This window comes from Malurus melanocephalus, unplaced genomic scaffold (genome assembly GCF_030028575.1).
Source record: "Malurus melanocephalus ecotype Western Australia unplaced genomic scaffold, MMel_1.1 scaffold_1, whole genome shotgun sequence".
Classification (NCBI taxonomy): Eukaryota; Metazoa; Chordata; class Aves; order Passeriformes; family Maluridae; genus Malurus; species Malurus melanocephalus.
The window spans coordinates 193,749-206,034 of record NW_026623233.1 but is presented as its reverse complement, the minus strand read 5'-3'; the positions used below and the strand labels follow the sequence as shown (position 1 = coordinate 206,034).

Here is a 12,286-nt window from a genome sequence, read left to right as displayed (position 1 = left end):
CTCCTATGGCAAGACAAAGGCATAGACTGCAGAACTGTGATTATAAAAGAAKGTTAAAAATTTTCTGGGACAATGAGAAATATAGATGTGCTTTTCTGTCCAGTTTTTAATTAAAATAAAAAAAAAAGGGCCAAAATCATAAGAAGACAACAAAAAAGTTCCAAACAAGCAAAAACACCCCCCCAGAAATTGTACCTTTTTTACTTTTAAAATACTTCAAACTGCCATTGCATGTAAGTAACTTACATGAACTGCAACACATGGAAGAGTAAACTTGATCAAGTATTGAGGTATTAATACTTGTMGTCTTGCTGTCATGGAAAATAAAATATGGTGTCTCCATTGTCCTTGCTGTTTGTTTGGTTTGTTTCTTAAACTCCTGAGTGCAGCTGTTGCTCTTTTTTAATGTTCTACCTCTCTATAAACTAGTTTTCATTTTCCTGCACTGATTCTCAGAACATTTAACTGAAGTTGATTGAACCAATAAAAATCTAGTGCCCTTTATAACCAGTTATGGCACCTATCACCAAGACCATAATCTCTGCCACCATGATTAACTTACATCCCTGCTGRTCTTCCAGCATTGCCCTCTGAAAGGATGAGCCTCTGGAGCCTGACCAGGGAACAGAGGCACTGCAGCCCTGGCACCATAAAATCGTGGACCAAAGCTGGGTCCTTGTGCCCTTTTGTTTCTTGTATTTGTAGTCATGCTCATGAGTCAGCTGTCTCCCTCATTTAGACCACTGTTGTATATGCCTTATGTCCCTCACACTGAAAGGCTGCCTCTGACTTTCCTCCTCAATAAATGAATTTGTTTGGTCAGACAAAAAGCAGCAGTTTCCTTGTACTGTCTGGCAGAAGAGCAGCTGCTGGTGTGTTGTGGTACAAGAATTTCTAGTACAAGCTGGTTATGTCACACACATCAGAGTAAAGAAATTTGTGCTTCTGTAAAAATTTAAATGCTTGGGTTTTTGTTTAAACAACCCACCCTCCTAGTAGCTATATACCCTCCCCCAACACTGTGGCACTTGATTTCACAGACAAGAGGCATACAGTGGTGGCCGCCAAGCCTTTTTTTTTTCCTCTTTGTGGTCAATGGCCACAGTTGGTAGAACAAGAAATATCAGAATGGCTCTGGCAGARTATTCCTTCYCTTGATYTYTTTTTGTGGCTTGTTTTAAYGATAGTTAATGTTATCTTRCAATCAGTGTTACACACAGCTGCASTAGGGACAGTATTACCATAGCTAAAATATGTTGCAGCTACAATCCTTCCCTTCCYTAGCATTGGTTACTTGAGTTGAGAATCTGGAAATGAAAACATACTGAGAGGAGAAWGAGAGAGAATTTCCCTATGAAGCTGTTTTAAATCCATCAGCTTTTGGTTTCTACCTTATTTGGCACACTTCCTTCTTCACCACCACAAACGAAGTAGTCTTGTCATGTGATATGATTAATRCATTGTAAAGCATCAGCACCCCAACATCAGTCACCACTGGAATCTGCTTCTGGCATGGRTGTTGAGGCTTGCTCTGCACCACCAAGGGATTTTTTTCTGACTTCATACAGTGGTTTTAGAGAAGAGAGGATTGGTGCTRTAAAAGGAGGTCTTTTGAGGAGGAGCTCAAACTGACATGAAATTGGCATTCTAAAAAGAGGATGTGGGATGAAAGTCACGTGATTTGAAAATGAATATACAGTTCTGTAGTACAGAGTAGTATGGCAGTTCTTTGTGTGCTCTTCGTGACATAATGAAAGAAAAGTTCTTCACTTGCTACTCAAGTTTCCTTTCAATTTGTATTATATGAGCATGCCTTACTTTTTACCTTCTTGTGTTCATTTGAATGCTTATCCAAAAGGAGTTGTGTTAGTTTGATGTGGTTTAAAAATATTTCATGCATGATTCTCTTAATTGCACAAAAATATTAAAAACAACTATTTATGCATGTGACACCACAAGTATGTGAAGACTGACTCATAAGTACAAGTGAATTTAGCTGTGGTTGAAATGATTGCCAGTTGTGGATATCTGCCTTCTTTTTTGTGTGCACTATATTCATTACAAGGATAGATATTCGAGGTGGAAATTACTCCCTGTCTGTGACACCTTTTAGTCCTTAAAATGAGCATARATTAAAATCAATGATGCTTTCCCTTAACACACTGCCCAGAGATGCACTAGGTGACTCCATATATCTATTGGCTGTTCCTGTGTTACAGAGGGCAGAAGTSAAGGGCAGTAATCAGCTGAGGCAGCTAGTTCTGCTTGTCATGAGTCAACCCTGAGCTTCACTTTTCATTTTTTTTTAATGAAAATCTGTTTACGCTGACTGTAGCTGCAGAGTAGAAAATATTTTATTTTCCTGGAAGTGTGGTCAGATTTTTTTTCTGTGATAYGTTGTGAAGATAATCTGAAGAAACTAATTCTTTCTAAATTTCCTATTAGCCCAGCAGAAGAGCTGTATTTTGGATCCAAAGAAACTGGAGAGAAAAAATGTTTGATAGTTCTCACAAACGTCACTAAAAATGTAGTGGCTTTTAAAGTAAGTGTTTTACATGTGGCCTAGTTTACTTTTAGTAATGTGGAACTTTTTCTTGTTTTGTGTAATGAGGAAGAATTCCTATTCAATCCATTTTACAAGCAATTATTTTTATTGTGTTATGATGTTTAAAGCAGATCAAAGAAATCTGGCTGAATTTGTGCCTACGATGTACCACCTCAAAGGGGATAATTATTACACATCTTTGAAGCACTGAATAAAATAAAGCTAAAGTGTTGGTTAGTTTTTTAGTGAGAGTGATACTATGATATTTGATTCAGCAATACTGAGTTTACTTGCATCTTTGTGGGTTTTTTCCTTTTTTTTTGCATTCTCTGCACATTAACTGAAGTTTTAATATTTTTATATTAAAAATTATAACATGTTCTTGACTGTTTTTAAATACGTATGCAAAAAAAAATAGCAAATGCAAGAAAATAGAATAGAAGCAGTAGAAAGGGAGGAAAAAGGGATTTGCAAGAGTCCTATTCCACCTATAAAATGATGTATTTTGGACTTGTCCTATAATAGAAGCTTTTGGGGATGTAGTTATTATAGAATGAGAGAAGTTATGAAACAATCGTAGTTCATACGTGCACTTACTGTATCCTCTGTATTTCTTGTTTTATAGGTGAGAACAACTGCTCCTGAAAAATACAGGGTTAAACCCAGTAACAGCAGCTGTGAACCTGGCACATCATTAGATATAATAGTCTCTCTTCATGGAGGTAAGTAAAAACTTAAAATAGGATTTATAAGGAATCTGGGCAAGTTGTGTTACTGGACTGATGCTCTGGACACTGATGGTTGTTAGTGTGAGAGACTGACTGCTGCCCATGTCTACTTGACTCTACATGAGAATGTTACTATTGGTTACAAAAACATGGATGTCAGAAAGCATTAAATGCCTGTGCTGATTACTGCTCCTCTCAGGCATAAGCAGCTCTCGTCTGCAGCCCATTCTGTTTCTTGTCTTGAAAAACAAAAAGTCTGAGTGGCAGTTGTCTCACCTGTTCATTATTACAGTTGGAGTTTATCTGCAGTAAATCAGTTTCCTAAATTGTTGCAAGGAAGGACAGGTGAATTTGCTGGAAAATGTATTCTTTACAAAATTTTGGGTTGTCTTTGTGCTTTCCAGATGAAAAGAGTGCTGTTACAATGAATCCATGCAATTTTGGGAAAACTAATCAGAATTATTGAGTTTTAGAGAATGACTTCTTTGATTTTATTTTTAGTAAGTCAGTGTCTGGTGTCCTGCAATAAAAAAGCTCTCATTTTTTGGCACTTTTGTTCAAAATGCTTTCGTGTTCCTTGTAATATTGTCATTTTAACTAAGTACACTGTTGCTTTTATTTTTTCCCTTCCTTGAGGGCAGGTTTTGCAGCTTCTCTGCAGGATCGTTTCCTTATAATGGCAGCAGAAATGGACCAGTCTTCTGGAGCAGGAGTACCAGAACTGACTCAATTTTGGAAAGAAGTCCCTAGGACCAAAGTGATGGAACACAGGTGAGCATATGTTTTTCTGTTAATAGCGTTTGGGGTTTTTAAGCTTTTATTATTTAGCTGATTTATAGCACTTGTGTATCATAGTCAATGAAGGATTCTCCAAACCTTCTGTGCTTACTGATCAAAATACATTGCTGAAACTTTTGTTCTAACTGATTAGATGTGGGTTTAATGAATAAAATATCATGGTATTCTGCACGTACTCTTCTCTTTTGATTGCTGTTGTTCTTGTTCTGATTAAGAGTTAAGTGGAAAAAATATCAATGCATGTGGCAACACAAACGAACAATAGGGGGTTTGGTTTTTTAATAAGAATGTGTCACTTGGTTTTCTAGAGGGAAGAAATCAAGGAAAGCAGACTTAGTAAATGCAAAACTAATTTGTAGACAATATTAAAAGTATTCCCTTTCTACTAGGGGAAATCAGAATTTTGTACAAAATTTCTGTAAAACATATCACATGTTCATATGTGTATTTTCAATATTTAGTGATGAAAGATATTACTAGAAAAATACATTTTCCCATAAACTTTTTTAAATGCACCTGTTACTCTTCTCTTTCATCCAATCACACTGGGTTGTATCACTGAACATCTCTATGAAAAGTTCACTGCAGTTTTGACTGGTTTTTTTGCCTTAGATTGTTCCTGGGGTTTTTCTGTGGGTTTTTGGGTTTTTTTTTTTTTTTTTTGGAGCTCCTCATGGCCAAAGCTACCGTGGAAAAAGTATTCTGTCAGTCTTGATGCCTGAATCTTGCTATGTGTTTGCTTCAAGTGCTTATCCCTTACTTCCCTTCTGAATAAAATCTACATCATGTGAGTGGCCACTACATCATGTGAGTGGCCTTAAGCTTCCTTTCATAAATGTTGCAATTTGTTTCGTTTTTTTCAAGGACAGACTCTGAAACAATAGAGAGAGGTTATTTSATTACAAGTGTGCTGTGAACATTAATTATTAATGAATACTACCCTTACCTTTACTTTTTGTTAAACYTAGACTAACTGCAGTGTCATTATAATTATTCTCTTAAATCTTATATGTGCRAATACTTTATCCACTTTAGATGGATTGTGTGCTGTTAATTATACAATATTGCATTAAATTTGTGACTTTTGGTGTATTCTTGTTCCCTTTTCATAGGCTGAGGTGTCACGTCATAGAAAGTAGTAAGCCTTCTTCTCTGACATTAAAAGACAATGCATTTAATATTCCAGCAAAAACTAATGAAGATTTGCATATACAGGTAATAGTATATTCTTTTGTGCTAAATATTCAACAGAATTATAGAATGWGCTAGAGATAAAAAGGGTTTTTACTGAACCTTTTTTGGTATTTTGTAAATTATATTGTTTAACACCTCAGCAATTGAAAGAAACTACATCAGTGATAGTGATTTTAATTATTTTGTTCAATGATAATGATTTAATAAAACACTACTTTTCAATGCAGTTTGCTTATTCTTCTTGTGTATATGCAGACCTGGGATAATAGGCATCAGTGGCATCATTTACTCTGAGTGTAAAGATGTCACCTCCTTGATACAGGCCATCTTGGTTTTCTGTAACTTAACATCTCAAACTCCTTTAGTGGAACAGATTCTGAAGTGTGTAGTGATAAAAGAGGTTTTGCTGAGAAACCACTGTGAGAAGGCCTTTTTTCTTTTCTGTGCTTATAGTTATTGCCAAAATAGCTCAAAATTGCCAAGTACTTTCAAGTGCAGTAATTCTAACTTAATGAAACTGTTCTRTTTTCAGCTAACTCATTTACTGCAGATTAATAAAAGACTTGAAGAGCAGATGAATCGCTGCCTCTGGTTCCAGCAGTTGTCAGTTGTTCTGTCGTTGCTGTCAGTTACTGTTGCTGCCTTCTGCTTCTACCTGGCAAAYGCCCAGAGAAGCTAAGAGGAATTACTGTGCCCTGAATGTGCTGCTGCCTACCATGGTTGGTTGGAGAAAAAATGATTGCAGTGCTGCACTTGGATTCTGGAACTGCCAAAATGAGGTTTGTGAGCCTACAGCAATGAACAAGAAACAGTTTACTGGGAAAAAGAGAGACAAGAAATGAATGACCAGCAAACGAAATTACTGAAATTATTGTCTAAATTGACACTTAGAATAGGGCATAAGGAAGATGTTAAAGCTAGGACCTATTTTCACTGTACAACTCAATAAAAACTACTGAACTKGAAGGAGAAAACCAAATACAATGTTATTTAAGAACGTTTAGCTTTTTTTTCCTCTTTCGACTACTTTAAATAAAATGTTTCATTTCTTTTCATCATATTCATTCTTACATTCTGAATTACTCCCACAGAAGATGCAAGCAGTYGACTCAGTGTATTCTAAGCTTAATCTGTTCATCCAGGAAAATTTACAGAAATTATGTAGTACAGGTAGATTTTTTTCTATAATCTGTGTATGTACATGCACATAAAGGAAGATATTTGATGTTAGTAATTATTTTGATAATTCAGATTCATTGCTTTCATTGGTTAAATTCCTTATTTTTGTGCTGCTTTTAAATGAAAAGTTATTGTAAACWTATCTTACCAAGTAATATACGCACAAGACAAGACACTATTCCTATTTTTTTTTTTTTTTGAAAGCAGCTTGTATTCAAGTTACAGAGGGAGTGTGGGAGTTGACTCCTTTACTGTKATGGCCTTTTATTGGTTCATAAAAAGGCTGTTAAATAGTCATTGTAAGAACTTACTCTAGTTGTGCAATATGGTTAAATTACCTATGAAATTACGAAAAAAGCAAGTCAAAACAGGAAGATTAAATACACTTGAAGGCAACATAAAAGTACTACATCTGCCATTTCACAGAAATTGTTGTGGAAATGGTGCATGAACCTCGAAAGAACTTTGCTAACAAGGATTCTTTGTACTCATTGCTGTAAATATGTATATTAAAATKATAAAAACTTAAAAGGAGACTGATGGTATCTTTCATACATTAAAATTTTCACTCATTAAGAGATTTAAAAATTAATTATGTTACTTGAATTAATTTTTGCTACAAATTGGCTTTGTAACAGATTTATTAGTTTTGTCTGCTTCAATAGATGAGAAGTGATTATTAAGGAAAAATAAAGGTCATACTCTGCTTCTGTCTTTTTGCTTACAGTGTGTTGGTGATGTAGGATTATTTCTAGGAAATAGAAAAGGGCAGTTCAAAATAAAGCATTAATAAACAGATTAACTACTAACAGATTAACTAATAAAGCCAGTAAATGATTACTAAAAAAATTACCATGTAAAAAGCAAGGCTAAGGCAATGTTTGGTGCACAGTCTTCTGTCCTTTCTTAATTTATGCAATGGTTTACCACATCTGCATTTTCTTAATTTTTCACTGATATAATTTCTGCCTAGTTTGTTTCTCAGTATTTTGTATTCCCAAGGAGTTGGCAATTTATATTGTTAACTGCCTATARTGAAGCTGTTACTTGGGTTATTTTTGTATGCATGGAACTCAAATGCTTTGTTTCCAACAAAATGGATTGTTGTCTTAGCAAGAAAAGTAACAAAGTAATTTGTAACCTTAAGATAATAATAACCATGCTATTAAAATGCCAATTCCTTAATTTGAGTGGATTGAATAGCACTTTACTGTAAAATTGCCAGAAATATATTCTTAGAGTCTTTGCCAATATGAATATTTTAATGTTTTGGTGCTTTCATATATTTTCAGTATTTTATTACTTATTTTATTATTGGTATTTTCTTTGTATGAATCAGATGAACATCTTTTCTATTTTAATATGTTTTAGAAAAATACAGTTAAAAATAAATACGAGGAAATACATAATCTTGAATGTTTAGTCTTTTAAAAATAGCTGTATCTTGTGAGATTCTCACTTTCTTGTTAGTCTGGGGATGCTTTATATGGGAGGAGGGGTCAATATGGTGATGACCCATAGTGTGTGGTGGAACAGAAGCTGTGATGATACTTGTCAGACAAATGTAAAATAGGTGATAATGGCTTCTTGGACAGARTGGCTGACATAATCACATAGCACAGGATATTGGCATGTCAGTGGAACCATACAACTGGTGAAGCAAGTCCACACAATACTAATATATATATATGGATCTTGGTAAAAAGAACTATTGTTTAAACAGCACACAGACAATGGAAAAATGTATATATAACAAAAAAAAGGGGGGGGGGGGAAAGGTGATAGTAATGTTTTTTAACTTGAAATGGACAACAGTCAATTTGTATTTTTCTTCTTTGAGACCATGATCATTTCCATCACCACAAGAGTATTTTCCCAGGATTTTCCAAGCTTTCCATTTTAATAGTTTCAGATTTTGTTTGCCAGCCCTTAGAAGTGGGTCTCACTGCAGAAAGTTTCGTGCTTAACACACATTGAGGTTACGGAATTCACACCAGTAACATGATTTGATAGCCAAAATGGCCAGAAGAAACGAGATTTTTCTAATTTTTTCATGCTATGGGAAACTCAGTTTATCAAACGGGGGCAAAATAGAATTTGATTACATGAGCTACCAAGATCTAAGATTTAGTTTTCCTTTCCCTCATTGTAGATTGGCAGTTAATTTTGACTTTTACAGACAACTAAGACACAACAAAGACTGCAATCAGAAAAATTAGCAATTTGTTGCTCCAAAAGAGCAAATACTCCTTTTCTTAGCAAGGAATTTTTGTTCCCTGTTCTGAACTTCGTTATTTTACTTTACATAGTAAAGATTAGACATCTTGTAAAAGAAAAAAAAAGAACATGCTGGTGGGAGGCAGCAGGGGCAGGAGCAGGGGTTCTAAATTACCTTTGTACTTCATCAGTGATTCCCTGCTGTAACTAATTTGTCTCTATTGTTTGCTTTCAGAAGCTCTGTGTCCCTGTTTCCCGAGGTTGCTAGTTTATATGGATTTTTTTTGACTGTAAGGGGTTTAATGGTAGAGTATTTTAAGTCTGCACTGTCTCAGTGGTCCTGTGTATTGCACTGGCAGCATAAGGGTGTAAATGCTGTTCTGTTAATAAGCAGAATATTGGTTCATSCATTTCTATGGCTTTGTTGTGAAAGTGGGCATTCAGTCAGAATAACAGAGCATTCTGCAATGCCCATCACAGGTGGCTGCAAGAATTCACTGGTTTAGGTCTGGTGCAGCCCCATAGGGTGTTGTGTTCAAGACACAATGGTGTCTATGTACAGTGTGTGTATTAATTTACCAAGAGCTAATCACTTCTAATTAGCCAGGAAGAGTGGGTTTTGTCCTCATTTCTGAGGTTAAAAAAGACATCTTCAGTCAGCTTCTGCAGTGCATGCCTTATTTTCCCTGGAAGATGGCTCACTGAGGAATTCCCAGCCTGGCGTTATGCATTTGCTACATTTCCATTATGTTTGTGTTAGCGCAGGTASGTGATGGTAAGTGATGATTCCAATTAGGCTTTTCAGTCTGCCTGTTTCCGTGGCATATTTCAGCATCAGCAGCTCCTGGYTCTGTGCCTCCTGCAGCTCTTGAGAAACAAAACTCCCACTTACAGCTTTCTGAATTGTTTCAGTGCCACTTTTCAATTGGAGCCTCACCTTTCTTGCTTTTGACACTTTTATAGGTTTGCACACAATGATATAATGTGCATGGAATAGAGAGACACAACTCAAAACATAAAGCACAGGAAATCCACCTCTCCAGGARCATGGCAGTGGTGAGAGGTTTTCCTTTGTGGAGGAGCTGAGTGAAGTTCCATGTGCTGACCTTTCCCGGCACTGATGTAGCCAGCTTCCTGGTCGATCTGTGTAATTACTGCTTTGCGAAGCACTGAATTCCCAAGCTGTATGAGCAAAAAGTAAGCAGCTTGCCAGATTTTTGCCAGCAGGTCTCTCATCTCCTGGCTTCCTTTATTCACARGAGTGGTGCATCAGCCTTCCTGTTTGTCATGCTCTAAGTAATTTCTGTTTTCCTAAACACTGAAAGAAGCACTGTGTGCTCAATTACTGCTGTAAGATTGCAGTTAATAGCACTTGATGTTTTTTAGATTGCATTAGGCAATTCTTTCTGATGTTAGTAATGAGTCCATATACGAAGTTCTTTAGGGGAAAAAAACCCAACTATTTATCAGTTGCCCATTGTTGTCTTCACCATATCTGAAATGTAGCAGCAGCCCACCCACAGGACTGCTACAGGCTTTCTCATTYCAGTTCAGGGTCTCTTGATCTGTTCTCTTAATACTAGTGCAGTACTGTATTGGAATTGGTTGAAATACTGAAAACCCTGGATATGAAAGAAGTGTCTTTAACTTTTGTTTATTTCTCTTTCATTTTCCTTAGCCAGCAATAGAATGCATTAACTGTCACTTGGTGGTTTTGCACAAAATATTTTTKAAAGTTTTCCTTTTTTCTAAAAATAACTTGTTGTAATGGTGGTAAGTTATGTGTTTCACTCATCTTGCTTAATCCATAAGATAGGCCAGCTCTGGATGGTGATTCAGCTGGCAAGAAGCAGTGATTTCTTTGAAAGTATTCAGATTTTTTTTTTTTTCATTTTTGCAGAAACAACACTGTGCTTCTCTTTTCTKTAGTCCTGGTGAGAACTTCCTCCTGAATCTACACCAGCTTGTTCAACTGAGGAGCGAAATACTTGGCCTGTGGGAACTTMCCAGAAGGAGCAAATAGTTGGATATGAACTTTCTGTTACAGCTACAAATAACAGGGTTCATCTACTCATATTGCTCCAGTGCATATCTGTAGGATACTGGGAAGTAGCCACAGAATAAACTTGCATTGCTGCTCAATGAGAAAAGAAGTGATAAAGATTTACCCCATAGGTCAGTTTTATCCAGACAGTCAGGAGGGCAAAGTGGAAAAAAGCTATGTAAGGATATGGTGGTCCCCCAGCAGGTTAAGTGGTCCCTCTAGAGTAAACATTCCCCTAATTTGGGCTCAGGAGAGGGATCAAAAGGAATCTTGACAGGTTCTGATCCATTGTGTTTTCCTTAGGTTTGCCGAGAAATGCAAGACAAGAGAACTGAAGTCCAAGCCTTTACTATCAATCCTACCATAACCACAATCCTATTTCATGTTTATGATGAAATCTAAATTAAAATATCCTCTTGGCAACCATGATTTAGTCTAACAAATCCTCTGTGACATTTAATTTTTCAAAATTACAACTTTCTTGTATTTCCTCAGCCCTGTGTCTGTTAAAATCATTGCCAGTTTTATTTTTGACAGCTTGGAGCTATATCTGAACACCTGTTCTTCAAGCCGCAGGGAAAATGACAAAAATAAGGAACACCRTTTATATAAACATAAACAGATTACAATAGTAGTGTGAAAAAKAAGCATTAACAGAATTTCTTAAACTTTTTTTTTCCTAGAATGCTACGGTTGATAAATTGGTGATAGGAAAAGTGAGTCTGGGCAAACACCACAGATGCTTCATTAATCTGGTACAAGTAAAATTTACAGATTGATGCTTGACCCCATGGCATCTGTACTATAATTTACATGCCCTGAAATATGTTTTCCTGTGCCTAAACAGCATTTCTCATATTTTCTTTTTTTCTTATGACTTTGTTCAGAATTTAAACTTGCAGCAGATGGTGATGATACACAAGAAGATTTTGCAGAGCGTTCTAAAGAAAGTAGCTTTTTTTTTTTTTTTTTTTTTTTTTTTTTTTTTTTTTTTTTTTCTTCCTGAGTTCATGGTTTACCAGGCTTTCTTTTGCAAAGGGGATGTATGAACACGGCTTCTGAGTGCAGTCTGGAATGAAGTGGGACACCTCAGAGGAGCAGTGCTCATTCACGTTAATCTGTTGTGAGTTTTAACTACAATCCTGAACAAAAAYGTGTTGATATATGTACAATCCCAGACACTGCTGTTCCAGCAGGCATGGTGATTGACATGTTGTGTCTTCCTACMTTTCACACTGGATGTGTGTTGGAGTTCAGAGTAGGTGTTAAATCACATGTTTCTAGCCCACACTGGAAATAGACTTCACTACTCCTATGCTGACTGTCCTGTCYTGGTGTATGGATGAGGAATATGGGGAACTGGTACAGCCACTCTGTTCTGAGAATCTCCAGAGAGAACATTATTTACTCCAGCAAGTTCCCAGACKGAGGAGAAATTGCAAAACCATCAGAGGAAGAGTTACTGCTTTGTTTCACTTCTTYGTCTAAGTGCATCTGCTGGAAAATTTGAAGTATCACATGAAAAACAAAAGATGAAGTTGATGCTAAAAGGATTTTTGCTTTTTATATATTTGTCATGTA

General features: G+C 36.2%; 1 protein-coding gene across 2 annotated transcripts in view; it reads left to right on the top strand.

Moving 5' to 3' along the window:
- The window catches only part of MOSPD2 (motile sperm domain containing 2), a 32,154-nt gene extending 24,308 nt beyond the window's left edge, over positions 1–7,846 (top strand). For both annotated transcript variants that reach the window (XM_057387531.1, XM_057387452.1), the window contains exons 11-15: positions 2,446–2,542; positions 3,171–3,267; positions 3,915–4,044; positions 5,184–5,286; positions 5,798–7,846. In XM_057387531.1, the coding sequence (XP_057243514.1) occupies positions 2,446–2,542; positions 3,171–3,267; positions 3,915–4,044; positions 5,184–5,286; positions 5,798–5,944 (574 nt within the window). In that variant the 3' untranslated portion in view covers positions 5,945–7,846. The remainder of the gene's footprint in view (positions 1–2,445; positions 2,543–3,170; positions 3,268–3,914; positions 4,045–5,183; positions 5,287–5,797) is intronic.
- The last annotated feature ends 4,440 nt before the right edge of the window (positions 7,847–12,286 follow it).